This window comes from Eriocheir sinensis, chromosome 2 (assembly GCF_024679095.1).
Source record: "Eriocheir sinensis breed Jianghai 21 chromosome 2, ASM2467909v1, whole genome shotgun sequence".
NCBI classification, from domain to species: Eukaryota; Metazoa; Arthropoda; class Malacostraca; order Decapoda; family Varunidae; genus Eriocheir; species Eriocheir sinensis.
Window position 1 is genome coordinate 29,472,271 of NC_066510.1, and position 24,368 is coordinate 29,496,638.

Consider the following 24,368-nt stretch of genomic DNA (forward strand, 5'->3'; position numbering starts at 1 on the left):
ATTTCCTGTTTTATTAACTTTTGCAACATCCTACATTTATAAAATTTCATTCATGCTATATTTTTGTTTCCCTTCAGACACCTGACTGTGATGGAGGATAACAAAGACTTTTCAAAGTTTGATTATTCTCCATTCAACCCTTCTAAGGTGTAATTTGCTTCCTATATCATTGTTCTGCTAAATCATTCTTTCGGCCATAACCATACAAAGTTCATCCACCTGCAGTCACTCATCCCACGTGTGAATACTCTCAAATACACAGCAACTTGTCTCTGGTCCTTCATTGTGTTTCCACCAAACCTCGTGAATAATGAATTATGTCTTTGATTTTGATTTTAATTTGAATGTTTTATTCAAATTTCATGCATGCATTTTTTGAAATTATGAATTTTTTGTTTGGTTTCTTGGCTCTTGTGATGTGACTTGGGCCTATTGTAGAATTGTTCATGAAGCTGACATGACCATAGAAAAAAAAATGATGGGTCCATTGTGGTATGAGTGAAATGGAGAGCTTATTGAAAGGCTGGGTCTTTCTTTACAACAAAGACTGCTCAAGGGCACAATAAAAAGTAAACAATAATAAAAAAAAGCCCGCTACTCGCTGCTCACAAAAAATCCAGAGGTGGCCGAAAGAAAGGTCAATTTCGGGAGGAGAGTTGTCCTGATGCCCTCCTTTTGAAAGAGTTCAAGTCGTAGGCAGGAGGAAATACAGAAGAAAGAAGATTGTTCCAGAGTTTACCAGCGTGAGGGATGAAAGAGTGAAGATGCTGGTTAACACCTGCATAAGGGGTTTGGACAGTATAGGGATGAGCAGGAGTAGAAAGTTGTGTGCAGCGGGGCCGTGAGAGGTGGGGAGGCATGCAGTTAGCAAGTTCAGAAGAGCAGTCTGCATGGAAATATCGATAGAAGATAGAGAGACAACATTGTGGCGGAATTTAAGAGGTAGAAGACTATCGGTAGGAGGAGGAGAGCTGAATCAATACTGACGATCAGATAGAAGGTCCGAAATGGAAAGTGCTTTTGAATCATCCGGTTAAGGATTGATTCAAAAGCTTTAGATACAGGAAAGTAAAGCTATAGGGCGGTAGTTTGAGGGATTGGAACGGTCGCCCTTCTTAGGCACAGGCTGTACAAAGGCGTACTTCCAGCAGGAAGGAAAGGTAGATGTTGATAGGCAGAGGCGAAAGAGTTTGACCAGGCAGGGTGTCAGCATGGAAGCAGAGTTTTTAAGGACAATAGGAGGCACTCCATCAGGTCCTTAAGCCTTCTGAGAGTTGAGGCCAGAGAGGGCATATAAAACATCATTAGGAAGAATGGGGTCCTTATTATGCATGTTGCTATTATAGTTGCCATTTCCTGTGTTTAAATATTTATTTTTGTCTTGGCTACCTGTTGGCTTGGGTAGTTTTTTTAGGGTGCTGGTATGCTCTTCAGAAGCATCTTGGATGACCCGAGCCCAGTAATGACTGGCGAAGTATATTTATGGTGATGTATGAACTTTTTTTTGCCCATGGTGTCCCCCCCCACCCCTCCAGGTTTGCATCTAGACCCAAAGTTGTTGAAGTTAGGATTGTTTGAAGATGTGGAAATCTTATGCCACTTTGCAATGTTTGAAAAATCACAGCGTCTTGCTGTGGAACTTTACCTAGGTTCTCACAAGCACCAAGTCTACAGGTGACCATTCAGCCATCGCTTCCCATTTGACTGGTATTTACATATGTCACGGTCCACTAATGGGTACTCTGGTGGATGGTGGGGTAACAAACTAAAAAATAATCTAGTCAGCGAAAAGGAGCTCTCTGGTGGTCACTTATCTGTTGCTTACTTAGTTCAGGCACTGATATCTGGAGGGAGTGGGACACTTGTTCAAAGTAATGATCCCATTTCGAAAGGGTAGGGTTACTGAAGAAATACAAAAGTCTTCGTTGAAGCTAGCAGGAAGGGCAGGTATCAGAAAACCAACTATAGTTTTTGAAAAGATCATGAGGGGGGGGGAGAAATGTCCAGAAGATTGAAAGGATAGTTTTACCTTACCACCGTTTAAAGGTAAGGGTGCTGCACTGTTGTGTGGCAGGTACAGAGGTTTGAGTCTTAAAACATGGGATGATGACGTTTTTTTTGGGGGGGGTTTGTTAACACCAAGAGAAGCATAGACTGGGGACTGCCAATTTGGCTTCATGGCTGGAACGTCAAGTAACGATGCAACCTTCATAACTAGACCCCTACGGCAGAATAAGGGAAGGAAGAGGCTGTATTGTGTGTGGATCTGAAAAGAAGACATTTGACTGTGTTCCAAGAAGAACAATTATATAGGCATTACGAAAACAGAAGGTACCAGTGAGGCTGGTAAGGGAAGTAATGGCACAGTTTAGGAATGTTCAACCAAGGGAGCTGGGGGAGCCTCGGGTATGTTTTCGAGATGGGTGTGCTGGTGCATCTGGGCTCGGCCTTCAGTCCTCTTGTTTATTGTAATTGTAGTAAAAAAGGAAGTCAAGACGGAGTGCAGATCAGGGATCCATGGGAGCTTCTGTATGCAGCTGATTTAATCTATCAGCTGAGGCAAAGGAGGATTTTTTTGGGGGGGGTAATTCGTTGGGGATATACCCCAAGGGAGGAAGGCGGTGCATGCCGCGCAACCACCCAGACAGCTGGTAGAGAGATGCCCAATTCTTTCAAGGAGGAGGCCCAACAACGGGACTGAGGGTGTCGGAAAGAGCCCACCTTTCCTCTCGCATGGCACCGGGCAGGTCACGAACCTATACGCTCCAGTACCCCACCGGAGCGCAAGGCGGAGACTCTACCACGGGACCACGGGAACCCCCGCAAAGGAGGATATTGAGAGAAAATTTTGACTGGAAGAGACGAGAATGAATATGGTCAGAACAAAGATGATGGTAACAGGCTAGACAATAGGACAAAGTATACACGTGGAAAAGTTTGTTGAGTGTGACATTACATATGACTCATCGTAGGGAATGTGAATGGCGCGTCGTTATGACGGGTTGTATATACTGTCGTACTCTCTATTTGCATTGATAACCTCTGAACATGACGCGCGCGCGTCACAGGGATGATTAAATCAAATCACACAAAGCTTTATTCTCCTCCTCCTCCTCCTCATTCTCTTATCCTTTATCCACAGTGTCAACAAGGCCGCGGGTAAAGCACCTCCACTACCACCTCCACTACCACCACCACTCCACAGCAGATACGTGAGTATCCACTTTTTTTCTCTCTTCTCTCTCCTCTCTCTACTCTTCTCTCTCTTCTCCTTCCTTCTTGTCTTCCTCTTCCTTCGCTCTCCGCTCTCATTGTCATCCTTTTCGTTGTAGTCATCGTCCTCCTCCTCCTCCTCGTCTTGGTCATCTTCCTTCTTCTCTTCCTCTTCTCTCTTCTCTCTACCTCTTCCTTTCTTCTTCCTTCTCTTCTCCTTTTCCTCCTTTCTTCCTCTTCTCCTCCTCTTCTCTTTCCTTCTCCTTCTCTTCCTCTTCTCTTTCCTTCTCCTTTTTCTCTTCCTCTTCCCCCACCACCACCACCACCACCTCCCTTCAGGCCCCTTACAAACTTGAGTATCGTCGTGTGTCTTGCAACAAAGCCTCAAGGGTATGGGAGTGACAGCTTATTGCGGCCTCTTACCTGCTTTTCTTTACTATTACCGTTTTTTTTTTCTAGTCATCGGTCCGGTATATATTTTTATGCATCCAATACGTTTTCCTCGCCGTCGACTGCCCACGGGAGCGCGAACGAAGCCTGTTTTCTTTTCTTTTTTCTTTTACTTGGCTTCAGTTGCAGGCGTTGGAAGGAGGAAGGAGTGTGCGTGTGTTGGTTTGTTGGTGACCGAGGCTTAAGGTCTTATATTCTTAACATTTCGGCGCCTCAGCACACCTATTTGACAAGGCTTTCGTAGGAGTTATGGGCATTTCCAAGGGTAGTTTTGCGACCCTTCTGGTAGTTTGATATTCCTTCGGTACATCATCATCATTTCGTTTAACGTCCGTTTTCACTCTTCCTGAGCGGTTGGACGCTTTATGGCTCTCCTCCATTCTACTCTGCCTTCTGCCCGATGCTCATCCAATCCCATCAATGCCAAGTCTTCCTGTTTACACCTTCTCCACGTTTTCCTAGGTCTACCAACTGGTCTCCTTCCCTCTACCTCTAATCTCCCCAAAACTCCCAGCACTGTATCCTCTCTTCACATGTCCAAACCACCGGAGTCTTTCCCTTCTGAGCACTGTTTCCAGGTTCTCTACTCCACATCTGTTAGCATCTGTTAGCATCTTCTGTACCATGAACCTAAAGAAACACATGAGAATCCGATTAATCTCCTCTTCGGCCTTTGGAAATAGTTAATGTGAGGGGTGGAAGGAAACGTCTGACAATGCTGACCTTAGTGTTACGCTTTGGTTTACAGAATATAATACAGAGGCCAGATTCATCAAACCACTCACGAGACCTGTTGTTGGTAAGTCTTCTGGTACTAACTCCATCATCTAGGAACGCTCTTGATCTTAAGGCGACCCCAATGGCAATGAAAGAAGTATCGACCAGGCCAGTACTTCATTCATTGTCACCGGAGCAGTCTAAACACAAGGATCATTCGTAGAGGACAGATTTACTAAAAGACTTACCAACAACCGGTCTTGCTTGGTGAATTCAGCCCCAGGTAGTTTGATCAATCTTGCGTGGTATGTAATTTACCTATTTAGTATTGCACGATGATTTCTGAGTGATTCTTGGGTACTTTTCGATATCTTGTGCTAGAGTTTCCTTAGTACTGCGTCATGGTTTGTTACATATGCACGCTGACTTTGTTGTAGCACAGAATTTCAAGTATTGCGTGATTATGTTCAATGTTGTGCTGATTTGGACGGCATCTGGTGTCTCGTATTTTCTTGTCGTAGGCGCTGAACGATTATGATGACCGTTAATTAGTTTTTGAGATGTTTGGAAAGATTGTGATAGTCTTTGGAAAGGTTTGGAAAGACGAAGAGAGCTTTTATAGTTAGTTTAGGAAAGATAAGGATAAATTCGTTAGTTTCGGAGATATTAGGAGAACGTCTTTACTGTTCAACAAATTATGATGTTGACTTTGTTTGTGGAGAAGAATTGAATAACGTCCTTAGAATTTAAAAGATTAATATGACTTTAGTTTGGGAAAGATTCGAATATCGTCTCAAATTTTAGAATGATTCAGAAAACGTCCCAAGTTTTATAAATATTTGGATAGGGATCGGTTTTGGAAATATTAAGATGACGTCTTTAAATATAGAAAGATTAGGATAAAGGCTTTAGTTGTGAAAGGATCGGATAGTTTTTGATGGATGAGGATGAGGATGAGGATGGCGTCTTCAGTCAAACATATGCAGTACATCCTTCTACAGTGGTCTAAGCTTCCTTTTGTCTTATTCTATACGTAAATGCACATATTACTTTTCTGAAACTAGACAAACATGAAGTATCGTCCTCGTCCTCGTCCTCTTACGAAGACTGGTTTTCTGTTACCTGCTCTTCCATGTTTCCGTGTTTCATTGTTTCCTTATCTGTTTCATTCGCGTCGTCTAATTTCCCTTATGACATATTTGCTATTATTTTATCTTTTTTTTTTCTCACGTATTATCAGAACTTTTTTTTTTCGTCATAAAAATAAAAAGCGAAACGTGTCTGGGAAAAAAAAAGTTATCCCTATTTTTACTACACATTATTTTTCTCTCACAGCTCAACGGCATCCTCTCATTGTTTCGGCGCGTGTTGAAAAGCTCCCTGTTTTAATTTGCCCGCTGGAAGTGTTTTGGCGGAGCGATTCACTGTCAGTCTCTCCCGGTAAGGTCAGGTATTGGCGAGGGGGATGGGAGGGAGGGAAGGAGAGGACCAGAGGAAGGGGAGGAGGAGGAGGAGGAAGGCTGGTGAAGAGAGTGAGTGGAGAAGAGGGGGGGGGGGGGGGTAATGAGATAGCCAGAGGAATGTGACGAACGTGAAATTTTTAAGACCATTGTAATCATTTTTTGTGTGTGTCGATAAATAGTGTTGTTTTACGGGGCCATTACAGGGCTCCTATTCGCTTACTTGTTTGTTAGTTTATCCATTCATCTACGTGTTTGTTTATTTTTTTATTTGTTTGATATCTTTCTATATTTGATTATTTTCCTCTAACCCCGCCCCTCAACCTCTCTCTCTCTCTCTCTCTCTCTCTCTCTCTCTCTCTCTCTCTCTCTCTCTCTCTCTCTCTCTCCCTCTCTCTCTTCACGGTACTTTCACCTTTCACTCCTATTTCTCCCTCTCGCCTCTCCTTTCCTTGCAAGCTTTCTGTCTTCTTTGGTTTCCGCTCTCCCTCCCTCCTCCCTTCCTCCCTTTCTCCCTCCTTTGTACTCCTGTTCCTCGTCCTTTCACCGCATGCTTCCCTCCCTCCCTCTCCTCTCTACCATTTTCCCTTATTCCCTCTCCGCTTCCTTCCTTCCTTCCTTCCTTCCTTCCTTCCTTCCCTTCTTCCTTCCTTCCTACTTTCCCTTCCTTGTGGGGCGGGAGAGAGAGAGAGAGAGAGAGAGAGAGAGAGAGAGAGAGAGAGAGAGAGAGGGGGGGGGGTCAACGTCCCTCCGGCGTCACTCTTTAAGCAACGAGATAAATAATTAGTTGGTCGAGATGAAGGAAAACACGTTGAGTACGTCTCTGTTTGTCTCCTTCCTTCTTTCCTTTCTTTTTTATATTTCTTCCTTTCTTCTTTACTTATTATTTTCTTCCTTCCTTCCTTCCTTTCTCTCTTCCTTTCATCCCTTCTTACTTTCCTTCTTTCTTTCTTTTTTTTCTTTCTTTTTCTCTTGCTTACCTTCTTGCTTGCTTTTTTTTCTATTTTTCTTTCTTTCTATCTTTTTTTCTTTGTTTTCTTTCTTTCTTCAGATTCCTTCTATGTTAATCACCACGGACTGATCACAAGTTGGACTCGTAATCGCCAGCAGGTACCCCCCCGACATGAGCAAGTGCTCTTATTTATAGTCGATCTCTGGGTACTGCCAGGACCTCACACACCACACACCCCATCTCCCTTGCTCAAGGGGGGACAGTAACCACTCCTAGTCAACGGAAAGAATCCGGCCTGTGCGTGCTCGAACCGCCCCCCTGTCAGATTGTGAAGCCTGGCAGCGCCATGGAGTGTGTGTGTGTGTGTGTGTGTGTGTGTGTGTGTGTGTGTGTGTGTGTGTGTGTGTGTGTGTTTGAAGCTGCATTAATAATAATAATAATAATATTATTATTATTATTATTATTATTATTATTATTATTATTATTATTATTATTATTATTATTATTATTATTATTATTATTTTTATCACTGGTGTTTATTGTGCTTCACGTTGAGTTTCAATTCTTTTTAATATTCTTTTTTACTTTTTACCACCTCACGGCAGGCGCGACATTGGCTTTAAAAAATTAGACTTTATCTCTATCTTTAATTTTATTACTTTTGGTTATTTTTTGGTTTCCTTTTCTGTATACAAACAAAAAGCATGTCGCATTTTTCTTTGCATATGGATATTAACAATTTCCAGAGCTCGCGCGCACACACGCACACACACACACACACACACACACACACACACACACACACACACACACACACACACACACACACACACACAGAGAGAGAGAGAGAGAGAGAGAGAGAGAGAGAGAGAGAGAGAGAGAGAGGTCAAGGGTGCTACAGTCGACCAAGTGAGATGTTTAATTCTCTCCCAAGAGTTCTCTCTCTCTCTCTCTCTCTCTCTCTCTCTCTCTCTCTCTCTCTCTCTCTCTCAGTCGTATAAATTAAAGTTGTGAAAGGTTCTGAATGATCTCAATCGTTCAGGTGACGAGTGAAATGTTTATTTTTATTTTTAACCAGCTTTACACACACACACACACACACACACACACACACACACACACACACACACACACACACACGATATTATGATATTATCCATTTGAATATATCTGAGAGAGAGAGAGAGAGAGAGAGAGAGAGAGAGAGAGAGAGAGAGAGAGAGAGAGTTCCATCAGTGTAATGAAAGATATCTGTACTCTAATCTGTCTTCAAAAGTTTTTTTTCTCTCTCTCTCTCTCTCTCTCCTGCTCCAGATTCCAAGGAATGTCTCTTATCTCCTCCATCACGTATCCTTTCACGAGAGAGAGAGAGAGAGAGAGAGAGAGAGAGAGAGAGAGAGAGAGAGATTATTGAATAACATCATTAAATAATTATTATTATCATTATTATTATCATTATAATTATAATTATAATTATAATTATAATTATACACACACACATTATTATTATTATTATTATTATTATTATTATTATTATTATTATTATTATTATTATTATTATTATTATTATTATTATTATTATTATTATTATTATTATAGTATTATTATTCTGTGTGTGTGTGTGTGTGTGTGTTATGTGTGTGTTATTACTATTATTCATAGTATTATTATTCTGTTTGTTTCTCTCTGGCTCATTATATGTCGTTGGACTGGGAAAGAAAAGGTGGTTAAGATTCGTTTTAGGTCCGTGCCAGTATCTCATTACCTACCTTATGAAACATCAGTATCTCTTCATATATCTTTTCTACAAACCTTCAACATGAAAACTTTGAAAATCCAATTTAAGGACTTTTTTTTTACTCTTGAAAATAGGGGATAATGTTTACGAAAGCGCGTCGCCGCCTCTGGTGGCGGTGCAGCCGGTGTTGCGAGAAATACCTCCTTGCTGAAATAGTCACATATACATGTGGGGGGGTCCAGGGGGGGGGCTATGCCCCCCGTTAGTAGGTCGTAAAGTTCGGTTGGAGTAGTTTAAATATGCTCCCCGACCCTAAACCCTCTGCGAGCTATTTTACGGCTGCGGCGGCTGCAGCGTCGTCGCGGCCGCCGCCATAGGAGGCGACGCGCTTCCGTAAACATTATCCCCTATTTTCAGGGTTAAAAAAAGTCCTTGAATTGGATTTTCAAAGCGTTTCCATTACTGTTGAAGGTTTGTAGAAAATATATATAAAGAGATACTGATGTTTCATAAAGTAGATTATGTGATACTGGCACGGACCTAATACGAATCTTTACCGAAAAGGTAAAAGGAAATGAAAGAGACTGTGAAGGTGAAGGAGGAAGGGGAGGAGGAAGAAGAGGAGGATGAGAAAATGAAGGTTGAGGAAGAGGAGGTAGGAAGAGGAGTAGATGGGGGAGGATGAGGAGGAAATGAAGGTTGAGGAGGAGGAGGAGGAGGTGGGGGGAGGGAGGGGTTGAGTTAAAAATAGCCTCCGCGACACACATAGATGAGTTAAGACCATTAATGGGGAGGGCCCTCAGATCCTCTCAGAGCGTGGCCTTTTCAGCGGCCCCGCAATGGCAAAGGAATCCCCGAGCTGTTAAAGATTAAACACGAGTAAATTGGATGGACGCAAGAAGTGGTGAGGGCCCAGGCCGGTGAGGGCAGTGACGCTTTGGGCACCGTGGAAGGAACGAGTGAAGTACTGACGGAGTGACGGTGGTGGTGAGAGTGGGAGCGATGAAGTGATAGTTTTTGACGGTGTGTGGTGTTGTGGTAGTGTTCGTGGTGGTGGTGGTGGTGGTGGGGATGAATGAGGAGTGATGGTGGGGTGGTGATGATTATAGTGGTGGTGGTGGTTGTGATGTGTGTTGTGTGGGTATACGATGCTGCGTGTGTGTGTGTCTGTGTGTGTGTGTGGGGGGGGGGAGGCGGAGGATGGGTAAGAGGAGAGAGAGAGAGAGAGAGAGAGAGAGAGAGAGAGAGAGAGAGAGAGAGAGAGAGAGAGAGAGAGAGACCTTCGACAATTTCCTGTCCCTGTCTTTCTCTCTTCCTTTGAAGCAAAGTTCGAAGTTCCGATTCAGTGAAGCGAAGCAGCGAACTGAAGCTTGATTACGGCTTCATTAGTAGCTTGAAACCCCTTGATAAGAGAGAGAGAGAGAGAGAGAGAGAGAGAGAGAGAGAGAGAGAGAGAGAGAGAGAGAGAGAGAGAGAGTATCAGTAATCTCCGTAGTAGAATTTTTTTTCCTTTTCTCCTTTTAATAAATCATCTCGTCGACTTTATTTTCCGTTACTAGTTTTTTTTTCTTCCATTCATAACCCTTCCTTGTCCGACTCGTCATTCACATTCTCCTCCTCCTCTTTCTCTCTTCCTCCTCTTTCTCTCTTCCTCCTCTTTCTCTCTTCCTCCTCTTCCTCTCTTCCTCCTCTTTCTCTCCTCCTCCTCCATCTCTTCCTCCTCATACTATTGCCTATTTTTTCCCTAACCTCGTCCCTCCACTTCTCATCCTTTCCTTCCCTGTCCTTCATATCACCAAAAGAGGACTCAACAAGCACTTACTCCTTTCACCTCCTAATTAAAAACGTCTTCCCTTAACAACTTCATCCATTCTCTTACCTTGCTTCTTTTCAATCGCTCCATAATAAAGAAAAGGCATATTAAACGTTTGTAGCAGCGCTCCCTCCGTTTATGTTTATATATATTTATTTTTTCATTCTTTCGTTTTCCCCTCCGTTTATTTCTTTTCAGTCATCGTCTTCATACGCTTTGCCATATCATCGTATAATACATCGTTTCCACCTTTACCATCTTCATCGTCTTAATTCGTCTTGTCTTTCTTTCCATATAGAGTGTGTTGAGAGAGAGAGAGAGAGAGGGAGAGGGAGAGGGAGAGCGAGACTGAGACCGAGATATATCTTCAAAGGGAGTTACATACAAAGAGAGAAACACATAAACGTTAAGAGGAGGTCACTAGAAACATCCACCTTTTAATTAAGACGCCCGTTGTTAGGTGCGGAAGAGGAGGAGGAGGAGGAGGAGGAGGAGGAGGAATAGATATAAAAAAAGTATAAAGGGTCAGGGGAAGAGGACAAAATTTAAACGAGATTGAAAGGAAACAAATAAAAGACGGGAGGAAAAGAGAGACAGGAGGAGAAGGCGTAGCTGAAGGGAGGTTATAGGGAAACGTCGAAACATGGAAGAGCAGGCGACGGAAAGCAGCCCGGAGACCTTATAAAGATGACACACACACAAACGCATACACACACACAAACGCACACTGATTTATTATTTGAGGCTCAGTTTCATTGAATGTTTAACTACTGTAATTCTTCCCTCTATCCATCCTTCCTTCCTTCCTTCTTTCCTTCTTTTCTTTCTTCTTTTATCTCTCTCTTCTTTCCTTCTTTCATATTTTTATTCTTTTCTTTTTCTTCCTGCCTTCTTCCCTCTTTCCTTCCTTCTTTCCTTCCTTCCTTCCTTCCTTCCTTCCTTCCTTCCACATTTGTTTTCTTTATTTTATCTCTCCGTTTCTTCCTCCCCCCACTTTTTTTTTTTTCAGTCACCGAGATTGCCTCACGTTATTTTAGGTTTTAATTACTTTTCCTTGTACGTCACATTGTATATATTTTTTTCTTTTGCGTCTTTATTGTCTCGTGTTTTTTTTTTCCGTTTCCCCTTTGACATTCTAGCTTGATTATTATTATTATTATTATTATTATTATTATTATTATTATTATTATTATTGTTATTATTATTATTATTATTATTATTATTATTATTATTATTATTTGTTGTTGTTGTTGTTCTTGTTATTTTTTCCGTGGTCGTCTCTTGCACTCTTATTTTTATTTGAGCGATAGATGGATAGATAAAAAGACAGATAGATGGATAGATAGATAGATAGATGGATAGACGGATAAATAGATACATAGGTAGATAGATAGATAGATAGATAGATCGTTAGAGAGATGGAGAAAGAGAAAAAATGTCACGTGTTTTCTGTAGCTTACTGTCACCACCACCACCACCACCACCTCCCACACACACACACCACCACCACCACCACCACCTCCCACACACACCACCACCACCTCCACCACCACACCACCACCACCACCACCACCACCACCTCCACCACCACACCACCACCACCACCACCACCACCACCACCACCTCCACCACCACACCACCACCACCACCACCACCTCCCACACACACCACCACCACCACCACCACCACCTCCCACACACACCACCACCACCACCACCACCACCTCCCACACACACCACCACCACCACCACCACCACCACCACCACCACCACCTCCCACACACACCGCCACCACCAAGGATATAATAAACACAGCATGAACGTCAGGCTTTGAGTATAAAATTTTAATATTCTCTCGCGTACACAGAATATCCGGGACAGAAATAAAAAGAAATATATATGTAAAGCTAAACATGTCTACGGAACCGAGGAGAGAGCGAGCGAGCGAGCGAGAGAGCAAGGATCCATTTTCGCTTAGGTTTGTTAAGAAAGAGAAAGGAAAAAAAAAAACCCATACATTGAACATTTATTTTTTTATATGTACATGATGACCAACGCCCCAAGGAAAAGCTCCGCCATGAATATTTGAATAATAATAATAATAATAATAATAATAATAATAATAATAATAATAATAATAATAATAATAATAATAATAATAATAATGATACTGGAATAACAATGCTGATAAGAATAATGAGCCTTACAGACCTTGAATATTATTACATTTTGAAATCGTGACTAATGTTTGCAGACTGACAGATAGATAGATAGATAGATAGATAGATAAATATAAGTAGATAAAGAGTGAAATTCCGTACTATACTTATTTGTGATATTCTTTTTACTGCACATTTTTTTTATTATATGTTTTTTCACTGTCTTTGAGTCTCGTTTTAAACCGTTCATTGTATTTTCGTATCTTCTTGAGAACATTACAATTTTCACACATTTCTTCATATCGCTCGTCGGCTCTGTTTGATTTCCACAATTTACTTATCGTTTTGTCATAAGATAGCAACACGATTCTAATAATAATAATAATAATAATAATAATAATAATAATAATAATAATAATAATGATAGTAATAATAATGCCAATGATAATAGCGCAGAGCAAGGATGGGAAGGTCAGTGAAAAAACAGGAATGAAAATGACAAAAACAGCATTGACGGATGCACTAAAAATGGTCTCTGCACCTCAGCAGCTGGCCAACACCCCCGGTGGCCAGTTGAGGAGGCCAGAGAGAGAGAGAGAGAGAGAGAGAGAGAGAGAGAGAGAGAGAGAGAGAGGGAGAGGGAGAGCGAGAGAAGGCGTTCCACTTACCGTCAGAGCTACTTGTCTTTTCTTTCCACTCACCCTTTCTTCTATCTTTCCTTTGTACCTCCTCCTCCTCCTCCTTCTCCTCCTTCCACTTCTCTCCAAAGTATAGCGACAGCGGTGGAAGCCCTTCTCTGTTCTCCCTTTCTCTCCGTTTCTCCCTCGTTTCTTATCTTCTCGGAAATAATAATTAAGAAGGAAAAAATGTTCTCCATGACCTTGAACTTGCAAGACTTTGACTACCTTTTGTTTTCAGACCTTAACTCTGTGTGTGTGTGTGTGTGTGTGTGTGTGTGTGTGTGTGTGTGGGTGGGTGGGTGGGTGTGGGTGTGCGTGTGCGTGTGCGGCTTAACTTAATTTTTGGCTGGAGGAGGAAGGTAATTGCTTTCAGACTTCATCATTTTTTTCCCTTATTTATATATATACAAGCAAGCGTGAAATTGGGTTAATGCATTGGGGATAGATAATGGCTGCAGCAATCACGAGGGAGCCGACTAGGTGCAAGTTTTTTAAGAAATCTTCGTCGCTCTTCGTTCTTAACCTAACCTAACACGGCCCGCCTATTTTTATGTCTTATCTCAGCTGACCAGATCCTTCCTCACACTCCTCCTGATGCTGATGATGCTCCTTTTGTCGCGGCTGATTCGGAAACGACGAGTCAAAGGTTACTCACCAAAAATATATAAAAAAAGGCAAAAAAGAACTGAGAGATGGAATATTTAATTTATGTCTGTCTGTTACTTAATGCTTCGTTGTGTGGTGTGTTCTTGTCGCTCTTGGTCGACTTGTTCTTGAAATGTGGAGAAAAAAAAAACTTCGTGAATGATGGTGGTGATTATGACAAGGAGGATGAAAGTAATGACGGTGATGAATGGCGTTTTCTATGACTAACGGCTCAAAATGGTGAAGAAAATGGGAAAAAATATGTGTAAACGTTGTTGTAGGTGGAGTGAGTCAAATGACGCGGATGGTAAATGCAAAAAGGGAGAATTCGTGAAGATGAAGAAAAAAAATGGAAGTGTACAAATAACAAAAAGGAGTAAAAACGTTGTATTGGATGGAGTACGTCTAATGTTAAGGATGATGAATGCGAAAGAGAGAATTTGGGAAAAAGGAAGAAAAAATTGGAAAGGTGTAAAAAGGACAAACCGGGTTAAAAACGCAGTTGGTTTGAGTTTTTTTTATTGTTAAGGATTATAAATGCGAAAGAGAGAATTGGGGAAAAATGAAAAAAAATGAAAACGTGTAAAAAGGAAAAAAAAAAGGGGTAAAAAGGTTGTGGTGAATGGAGTACGTCTAATGAATGCGAAAGAGAGAATTCAGAAAAAAGGAAGAAAAAAAAATGGGAAGGTATTAAAGTGAAAAAGAAAAATGCGTGAAAATCTTTGTGATGGGTGGAGTGATTCTGATGATAGGGATGATGAATGTAAAAGAGCAGTTAAAAAAAAGAGAAAAAATGGAGTGTTAAAGTAAAAAAAAAAAAAAATGCGTGAAAATCTTTGTGATGGGTGGAGTGTTTCTAATGATAGGGATGATGAATGTAAAAGAGCAGTTAAAAAAAAGAGAAAAAATGGAAAGTGTTAAAGTAAAAAGAAAAAAAAATGCGTGAAAATCTTTGTGGTGGGTGGAGTGATTCTGATGATAGGGGATGATGAGCGCGAAAGAGCAGATTGAATAAAGTATATAAAAAAAAAAAAATAGAAAGTGTAAAAATTGTGAGCGAGCAGCCGTGGAGAGGTGTGGCTGCAGCTTGGCGTGTGGGCTGTCGAGCTGCCGGCGAAGGTTTTTGTTTTACACGTTATTTTTTTTTTTTTTTTTAATTTGTTGTCATCCATTGTTTGCCGGGTAGGTGGGAAGGTTGTTGTTTTTGTTTTCGTTGTTTTGTTTTTGTTGTTGTTTTCAGTGTTGATATTCACGTTTTAGTTGTTGGTTATCCTTCACTGGCCCTGTGTGTGTGTGTGTGTGTGTGTGTGTGTGTGTGTGTGTGTGTGTGTGTGCGTATTAGTACCTGTTTATCTGCACCAGACTCTCCGTTTCCTTTCCTTAAAGCTACAAACAACACTCATAAAGCTATAATATATATATATAATACACTTCTTCACGAGAAATCTTACAGGCTAATAAATTTATATTTAAAATTAAAGCATTCAGTATACTCTGTCTATATAATGGCATTTAATAGGTCTGTATAATATAGGTATAAGATATATATATATATGTTTATTTATAATTTTTAGATGATAAACTTACTCTAATAGTCCTAGTTGTGTTCATATTAGTTTTCGGTCTCGGTAAAAAATATTTATATATATGTTAACACGACACCGACTTGTTCCGGCCTGATGTGATTAGATTTTCCTCCCCGTCTTTCTCTTCCTCCTGCCTCTCTTCTCGCGTCCTGTCCGCTTTCTCCTCTTTCTCCTCTTCTTCGCCTTCTTGTTTTTTGAAAAATTTCGTTATTGATTTAATAAAATTTTCCTCCTCCTCCGTCTACCTTATTTTTTCTTTTCTTGTTCTTCATGTTCTTGTTTATCTTCTTCTCAAGTCTGATTTCCCTGTCGTTGTTACAATATCCTTACATATGGCATCATTATATCTAGACGTGTGTGTGTGTGTGTGTGTGTGTGTGTGTGTGTGTGTGTGTGTGTGCGTGCACCAATCAAGCCACACCGGGAGCTAGGAAAAGCTTAGCGTGACCAAGATCTAATTTAGACCTTGAGCGTGACCACAACTCACACTAGCGAACAACGAACACTTGGTGGGCGTCACACGGACCAATCACCGGCCGAGTTTCGTGTCGCCCTGAAGCCCCTGAGCCAATCATGTGAAGGGGCGAAGGAGGAGCAGGAGGAGGGAGACTGAAGAGGAGGAGGAGGAGGGTAGGAGAAAGGAGAGTAGGGTGAAGGGAAGGAAAGGGAAGGGAAGGGAAAGCACCTCTCTTGACATCACAAGTGGTCAAGATTTAAGATATGAGTAATTTAACCTTCAACCGGTAGGCGGCGACGAAGGAGGAAATGGAGGAGACGGCTTGAGAAGGAAGAAGGAAATGCGTGGAGGAGAAGACAGCGATATGATGCCTTGTTGATATAATATGATGAGAAGGAGGAAGATGGAAGATGAGGAGGAGCAGGAAGAGAAGGATGATGACGGTAATGATGAGGATGAGGAGGAATGTGGAGGCAGAGGAAGAGGAGAGAGGGCTTAAGAGGAATAGGAAACAGGACGAATCAAGGAAGCTGGAGGAGGGGGAGGAATGAGTGAAGGGGAGGGGGTGGAGGAAGGTGGGGGTGGAGGGTCATACAGTAGTGGTCGCCTGTCCCCCCACCATCCCATTCTCCCCGCCCACGCTCCCCGTCTCCCCCTCCACCGCCCCCTCCTCCCGTATCACCGTCAGCGGCTCCTCGGGTCCCACTGTCTCGCTGAAACAGAAGGCAAAGAGTAAAATACATTAATCTTAGTATACGCTTATTAGCCCATTCATACTTTAGAATTTAGTGGTACAGGGAATTTCGTGGCAAGATGAAAGAATAATACATGCTCACAAAGTCTGCCATAATGGAAATAAAAACGGACACACACACACACACACACACACACACACACACACACACACACACACACACACACACACACACACACACACACATCTTGATTCTATTGGATAACACCCTTTGGATTTTTTTTTTGTTATGGCCGTAAGACAGATGAGGGTCAGGAAATTGTCTTCGGTCTGAGTTTTCTTCCTTTTGCTTCTTGGTCAACAGCCAGTAACAACACCTTCGATATGTCATCCCGACTTTTTCAGAACAGATTGTATTCTTGATAACACTCACAGGCAATTACACTAGGTTATATATCTTTGTAAATGTCAGTATCTATCTATATCTATCTATTTATTTATCTGTCTATCTATCTAGCTAAATATTACAGTTTCTCATTAGTTGTGTGTGTAGTAGTAGTAGTAGTAGTAGAAGAAGTAGTTGTAGTGTGTTCGTGTGTGTGTGTGTGTGTGTGTGTGTGTGTGTGTGTGTGTGTGTGTGTGTGTGTGTGTGTAGAACGCGTTTGTCTTGCATTTATATATATATCTTCCGTTTTCCGTACTGTAATTTCCTGTACTTCTTCAATAAGTGTTTCTCTCTCCGTCTCTCTTTCTATCTATCTATCTATCTATTTATATCTCTCTCCCCCCCCCCCCTCTTCAGCTCCTTATCTCCATCTTTCCCCCTTACAAAACATACGCGTTGATAAGGCAGGTTTTTGGGCGACGTAGAACTGTCTAACGCCCTCCTCTGTTTGCCGGTTTTCTGAAAGCCGGCGGAGTCTATGTGAATCCACTCGGGGAAGACAATGCCAGTTCCAGGTCGTTACATTCATTTGTTTACCCAAGTGGAAGGAGAGCGAGGCTTGGAGAGGTAAAGGGAGAAAAAATGTGTTTATTGTTGCGTGTCATAAAGTAAAGTCTGGGAAGAGGAGGAGGAGGAGGAGAAGGAGGAGGAGGTGGAGGAAAAGGAGGAGGAGGAGGGGGAGGAGGAGCAGGAAGAGAGAGAGAAAGGCATTTGTATTCATTTTACCTTTTGAGAGAGAGAGAGAGAGAAGTTGAGTAGGTTTAAAACTCCCTCAGGAAATCCAGGTAATTAGTTCTCGTAATGACACACGTATACCTCGACCTCCGGTAATCTCCCTCCCGCGGCGTGGCATTTCAAAAGTCAAATATGTCAGCGTGTCGTGATTGTACTCATTATTTTTCTTTTCTTCCTCCTCGTGGATCAGATGTGTGTATGTACGTGCGTGCGTTTGCGTCCTTTGTGTGGGAGTCCCCGACGGTTACAATTAAAGTCCAATTAAATCTCAAATATTTATACCAATCCGGAATGAAAATTAATGATGTTGACGTATATTGCTTGCATTTGCGAGCGCTCACACACACACACACACACACACACACACACACACACACACACACACACACACACACACTCCTCCAACTCCCCCCTCCCCCCCACACACACAAATATAAACACACAAACCTTATCTGGAAGTCCCAAGATACATATTCATCCACAGACACAAACACAAACATGCACAAACACACGGAAATAGATGGATGGACACTTAGATTAACAGACAGACAAGTACGATAATAGGGAGATAGATAAACAGGCAAACACGTAGATAGCTTGCTAGCGATACTGATAGAGATAAATGAATAGAAATATAGCCACAGAGATAACCATATGGAAAGATAGATATGAAGATAGTTATTTAAATTCGGATATAAATGGAGATAGACAGATATAGATGGAAAATGGGTAAATAAAGAGAAAGACAAGACAAGACAACACAGAAAGCATTTATATACCTAACAAATTGAATAGAAGAAAATAAACAAAGAAAACAGTGCTAACTACCCATATAGAGAGGTATGCAGGTGTCGCTGTTACCTGGGCACGTTTCCGTTCACCAGCACCCTCTTGGACCGCTTGGGCAGGAGGCGTTGCGTGGACAGGTTGGCTAAGCTCTTGGCGATTGTGTTTCTCACCTGCGCGGGAGAGAGAGAGAGAGGTGGGGGTCAGATGAGGGTATGTTTGTTCCTTCTGTGTGTTCGTCTTAGAGTCTGTCCTCAATAGAAGTGGTGTTTGTGTCTCTTTGTCGTCTGTCTGCTGTATGGATGGTCTGTCTACTTACACATATACATACATACACACACCCTTCACATACACACTCCACCCTGCACCCCACACACGAAAACAAACACACAACTCACAATACCACTCCATCCATTCACCCCTCACCCCAACAACCCATTCATAACCTAGTACACATCCACCCTCGTAACCCTACATATCACTCACCCAACCAACACCCACCTCCACACCCGTCCACACACCTCATGGTTCAGGAAGCAGTATAGCAGCGCCACGAAGAAGCCCTGGAAGGCGGTGAGGAAGGTTGTGACAAAGGACCAGGCGGCGAACTCAACAATATTTCCCTCGAGGGGCGAGTGAACCATCTGGAGGCTGTTTGTGATGCCCAGCAGCGGCAACAACACGATGGCAGCGCGCACGGCCTTCCTGTGTTATATAAAATGGGCGTGTGAGTGACGTACTGGCGGCGGCAGTGATAGCGATGATGTGGTGGAAGTGTAAGAGAGAAAGAAAGGAAGGAATGGGAGGTGAAGAAAAATGTGCTTGACTTGTCGGTAAAGAGTGTAGGAGGATGAGGACACAAGAGAAGAAGGATAAGGTGTAGAAAGGATTATAGAGAGGAAAGGGAAGGAAAATGTGTGTTAGTGGTGATGATGGTAATGGTGGGAAAGAGGGAAATAGAAGAAGGGAAGGATACTAAGATTTGTGTTGTTTTAAATAAGAGTAGAAAAAGAAGGATGAGGTGAACGAAGGATATAGAAAGGAAGAAGGAGGGAGGGAGTGAGTGTTTGTGGGAGGAGGAGGAGGAGGAGGATGCAGAAGGAGGAGGAAAAGTTTGGGATTGAAGAGAAGAGAAGGGAAGGGAGAGAAGGATGGTTTGGAGAAAGAGGAGGAGGAGGAGGAGGGAGATAAGTTGAGGGAATCGTGGGTAGAATAGGTGTGTGTGTGTGTGTGTGTGTGTGTGTGTGTGTGTGTATGTGTGTGTGTGTGAATCGTGTGTACTGTTTGCTGTTTTTCCGTGTTGTTTAAATTTAGCTTCTGTTTTTTTTCTTTCGATTGATGTTACCGAACGGGGATAGATTTCATGTTTTGTTGTTGTTGTTGTTGTTGTTGTTGTTGTTGTTGTTGTTGTTGTTGTGTGGGGATAGACTAAGTGATGATGACAGCGGGATAGTTTTGTGTCGAGGGCTTTGTGTGTGTGTTTTCATTTGTTTGTTTGTGTGTGTGTGTGTGTGTGTGTGTGTGTGTGTGTGTGTGTGTGTGTGTGTGTGTGTGAGGGGTCAGTTTTGTGTGTATGCTTTCTGTGTGTACTGGTGTTTTAATATTCATGTTTGGTGTTACGTGATGTATGATTTAGCATGATGATGATGATGATGATTAAAAGTTAAGACCAAGAAGAAAGGAACAAAAAATCACAAAACTTGATGAATCGTTATAAAATTTTTCCTCGACTTTGAAATAAAACTCATTCATGTTACAGAATGTTCTTTTTTTTTTCTTCTTATATGAGTTTCTGAAGGAGACTAATTAGCAGCAGTTAACCGCTTACTGAACTACTGAGAAAAAAAGTAAAAGAAAACGTAGAAACGGGCTACATTTTTCAGTGTGTGTGTGTGTGTGTGTGTGTGTGTGTGTGTGTGTGTGTGTGTGTGTGTGTGTGTGACTCACTTGGCTTGCTGGGTTTCGGAGGACACACTCGCCTGAAGCTTCGTTATTAGGACTCGTAGGATGTTCAGTAGGAAGAGGAAGTTGGTCTGAAGGATTGAGGGTCACTATTACTATTTATTATTATCATTATTATTATTATTATTATTATTATTATTATTATTATTATTATTATTATTATTATTATTATTATTATTATTATTATTATTATTTTTGTCATTATCATTATTCTTTTTCCAACTGTGTGTTATTATTGACAGTGTGTGACCTTCATCTTATACACAAGCACACTTTCTCTCTCTCTCTCTCTCTCTCTCTCTCTCTCTCTCTCTCTCTCTCTCTCTCTCTCTCTCTCTCTCTCTCTCTCTCTCTCTCTCTCTCTCTCTCTCTCTCTCTCTCTCTCTCTCTCTCTCTCTCTCTCTCTCTCTCTCTCTCTCTCTCTCTCATGCGCAGGTTTTATCCGTCCACTCGGCTGGATAACGCAGATAACAGACACGTGTAGCCGAGACACTATTATACTCACTATTATAACAGTGAGTCGAGGGCCCTCCAGGATCCAAAAGTAGGGACTCAGGTTGTAGCCCCACCAGCACCTGCGGGAAGAGGGAGGCAGGGGAGGCGTAGGGAGGGAGGCAGGGAGCGTTAGAGAAGGCAGGGTGAGGCGAGGGGGAGGGAGTTGGAGAGGAGAAGGAAGGGAGAGTCGGAAAGAGGGAGCAGGGGAGGCAGAGAGATCGGCGTTGAACAGCAGGAGAGGGGGAAGAGGGTCAGGAAAAAGGGACGGAAGGAAGGAGAGAAAAAGGAAGTCGTTGGCCATTAATGGAGACAATACGAATGGGGAATGGAAGTTATATCTCTCTCTCTCTCTATCTATCTATCTATCCATCTATCTACCTTTTATTCGTCAATTGTTATGATAGTATTTCTTATTTTATGTTTTAGAGAGAGAGAGAGAGAGAGAGTCGAACAATCAGACAGACAGACAGGCAGGCAGATAGACAAAGAAATGGACTCGTGTTAGGGTACAAGAGCTCAGTATATCCCCGAAAACCAAAATACGTATTCACACCCACACCCACCCACCCACACACACACACAAACGCACGTGGTCAGTACTCACTCTGTGCCCGTGTGCTGTACCGCCGTCACCGCTGCCCACACCGCCGTCATCAGCACCGGCAGGCCCCATCCCAGCAAGTTGTACACCCTATGGGGAGGAGAGCGGGGGTGAACATTTTTTTTTCTTTTTTTTTACAGCAAAGGAGACGGCTCAAGGGCAACGAAAAGAGTGCAGAGAAAAAAAGCCCGCTACTCACTGCTCCTATAAAAGACAAAAGTAAAGAGTGGCCAAAAGAGAGATCAATTTCGTGTGTGTGTGTGTGTGTGTGTGTGTGTGTGTGTGTGTGTGTGTGTGTGTGTGTGTTTTCAAAGAGCATATATCGGAAACGCAATATCGGCTGCGAAAATGGAAAGAAAGTGAAAAATAAATAGGCTCATATCTTGCTTATGTTTTCCTTTCTTCCGTCACGAACAAATACCAGATGGCGTAGTGGGAGTAAAATAAGAAAGCTACGAAAGAAAGAAAAGTTAGTTGGTGTAATATATCAAAGTGCCATTACCAGGACTAAAAAAAAAAAAAAAAAATGATTAGTGAGGTAAAAAAAAATAACTCGATAAAATGGGAAAGTAATTAGTGCTGGAAGAAAGTAGTTTAGTAGTAATAATGAGAAGCGGAATTAGGAAAACCTGAAATTAAGTTTAAAATATGTTTAAAAAAATGCCGTCGTCATTGGAGTGCTAAAAATAACTGAAAAAAATGTTAGAAATTAAAACTTCATCTTATGTACATGACACGTTTGCGATGTCCCCTCCCCTCCCTTCCTCTTCCTCTTCCTCCTCTTCTCCTCCTTCCTCTCCTCCTCCTCCTCAGTCTACTCTGCTTTTTCTTCCCTCGATGTCGACAATTTTTTTTTCAGTGTTTCCTCTCTTGATCTCTCTCTCTCTCTCTCTCTCTCTCTCTCTCTCTCTCTCTCTCTCTCTCTCTCTCTCCCTCCCTTCCTTGCCATCACTACCTCGCTCAATCTCTTCCTCTCTTCCTCCCCGCTTCCACTTCCTATATTACTCTTTCCTCCCTCCCTCGTTCTTCTCCCTCACACCTTCTCCTCCTCCTCCTCCTCCTCCTCCTCCCACCGTGCTTACCTACCTCTTCTTTTATTTATTCCTCCACTTCATTTTCCTCCCCTTGCCTCATTTTCTCCTTCCCTTTTCCTTCTCTCCCTCCTTTCTCTCCCTCTCGTTTCCTGTCTTTCTTCCTTTCCTCCGTGTTTGAATGAGTATTTCCCTCCTTCCGTTTTGCCTGTTACCTCACCGTCGTCTCTCACCTCTCCTGTTATCTGTTACCTTCCCCTCCGTCTGTTTATTTCTTCTTCCTCTTGTCATGTCTTACCATTCAGGATTTTATTGATTTTCTTTATTCCTTGGTCGATTCTCCTTTTTTTTTTTTCCTGCTGGCTCTCATTAATTTATTTCCTTCTTACTTCTCTTCCTTCTCTTCCTTCGTCTGATGCTTCTTTTTAACTCCCCTTTGTCCCTCTCTACTCCTTTTCTTCTTCCTCTTAGCCTACATCTCCTCCACTTCTCTTTCCTCTTCTTCTGATAACTTTCCTGCCGCTCGCCTCTGTGCCCTCCCGTCATACTTGTGGTTAGGTTAGGTTAGGTTCGGTTGGATTTCCCGCCCCTCGCCTCTGTGGTTAGGTTAGGTTAGGTTTCCCGCCCCTCGCCTCTGTGCTAGGTTCCCCGCCCTGTGTCCTCCCGTCTTACTTGTGGTTAGGTTGGGTTAGGTTAGGTTAGGTTTCCCGCCCCTCGCCTCTGTGGTTAGGTTAGGTTAGGTTACGTTAGGTAGGTTCCCCGCTCTGTGTCCTCCCGTCTTACTTGTGGTTAGGTTATGTTTGGTTAGGTTTCCCGCCCCTCGCCTCTGTGGTTAGGTTAGGTTAGGTTACGTTAGGTAGGTTCCCCGCTCTGTGTCCTCCCATCTTACATGTGGTTGGGGTGGTCGGTGAAGACGGCCACGGTAAGCATGTTGTTGAGGTAGTGGCCCTCGAGGAACATCCAGAGGAACATGGCCGTGCGGGCGTACTCCATCAGGACGTAGAAGCCTTCACACAGGAAGGGCTAAGGAGGGAGACACGGAGAGGTAGAGGAGTGTTTGTACTTAATTGGGAGAGACTGGGAAAGAAAAGTGTGCACGGAGGAGAGATAGGGAGTGAGAAATGTGCTTGGGAAAGAGATAGGGGAAGGGAAATGTGCATGTAGGAGAGAGAGAGGGAGAGATAGGTGTGTTTGTATTATATTAGGGAGATAGGGAAAGAAAAGTGTGCCCTGAAGAGAGAGAGAGAGAGAGAGAGAGAGAGAGAGAGAGAGTAATGATGAACTGTAAAAGAAAAATATTATGATTAGGTGTATTTTATCAGAGACACACAAAAAAACGTATATTCTTCTTAATAAAATCAGTGTTTGAGGTAAATGTTTGTAATTACCGCTTTTTTGACGTGGGAATGGTGGGGAGAATTTTGGGATGGTTTATCATTATAATTATTAACGCTAATCACCTTATGTTTACGCAGCAGTGAAATGTTAAGCGCCACGTGTATGTTTTTTCTTCAGTTAGTCTCTCTCTCTCTCTCTCTCTCTCTCTCTCTCTCTCTCTCTCTCTCTCTCTCTCTCTCTCTCTCTCTCTCTCTCTCTCTCTCTCTCTCTCTCTCTCTCTCTCTCCGTGTATGTTTGTGTGCGTATTTATGTATGTGTGTAGATTGTTCAGATAGATAGATAGATAAACATAGATAGATAAATAGAGAATATCATTGTTTAAGTTACGATTTTTGCACTGAAATAAAACGAA

The 24,368-nt window shown here is 42.4% G+C and overlaps 2 protein-coding genes and 1 long non-coding RNA gene across 3 annotated transcripts in view; 2 read left to right on the plus strand and 1 right to left on the minus strand.

Moving 5' to 3' along the window:
• LOC126998332 (vitellogenin receptor-like) overlaps positions 1-271 on the plus strand; it is a 38,932-nt gene extending 38,661 nt beyond the window's left edge. Inside the window, exon 54 of the mRNA XM_050859828.1 lies at positions 78-271. Coding sequence (XP_050715785.1) covers positions 78-153 — 76 coding nt within the window. The 3' untranslated portion in view covers positions 154-271. The remainder of the gene's footprint in view (positions 1-77) is intronic.
• Positions 272-3,123: 2,852 nt separating this feature from the next.
• LOC127002353 (uncharacterized) overlaps positions 3,124-24,368 on the plus strand; it is a 142,245-nt gene continuing 121,000 nt past the window's right edge. The window contains exon 1 of the long non-coding RNA XR_007755999.1: positions 3,124-3,212. This is a non-coding gene — a long non-coding RNA (uncharacterized LOC127002353). The remainder of the gene's footprint in view (positions 3,213-24,368) is intronic.
• Positions 12,148-24,368, minus strand: part of LOC127002347 (PDF receptor-like) — a 141,641-nt gene continuing 129,420 nt past the window's right edge. The window contains exons 7-13 of the mRNA XM_050868217.1: positions 23,508-23,641; positions 21,591-21,677; positions 20,997-21,066; positions 20,477-20,562; positions 19,051-19,234; positions 18,605-18,702; positions 12,148-16,582 (exon numbers count right to left, since the gene is read on the minus strand). Coding sequence (XP_050724174.1) covers positions 16,459-16,582; positions 18,605-18,702; positions 19,051-19,234; positions 20,477-20,562; positions 20,997-21,066; positions 21,591-21,677; positions 23,508-23,641 — 783 coding nt within the window. The 3' untranslated portion in view covers positions 12,148-16,458. The remainder of the gene's footprint in view (positions 16,583-18,604; positions 18,703-19,050; positions 19,235-20,476; positions 20,563-20,996; positions 21,067-21,590; positions 21,678-23,507; positions 23,642-24,368) is intronic.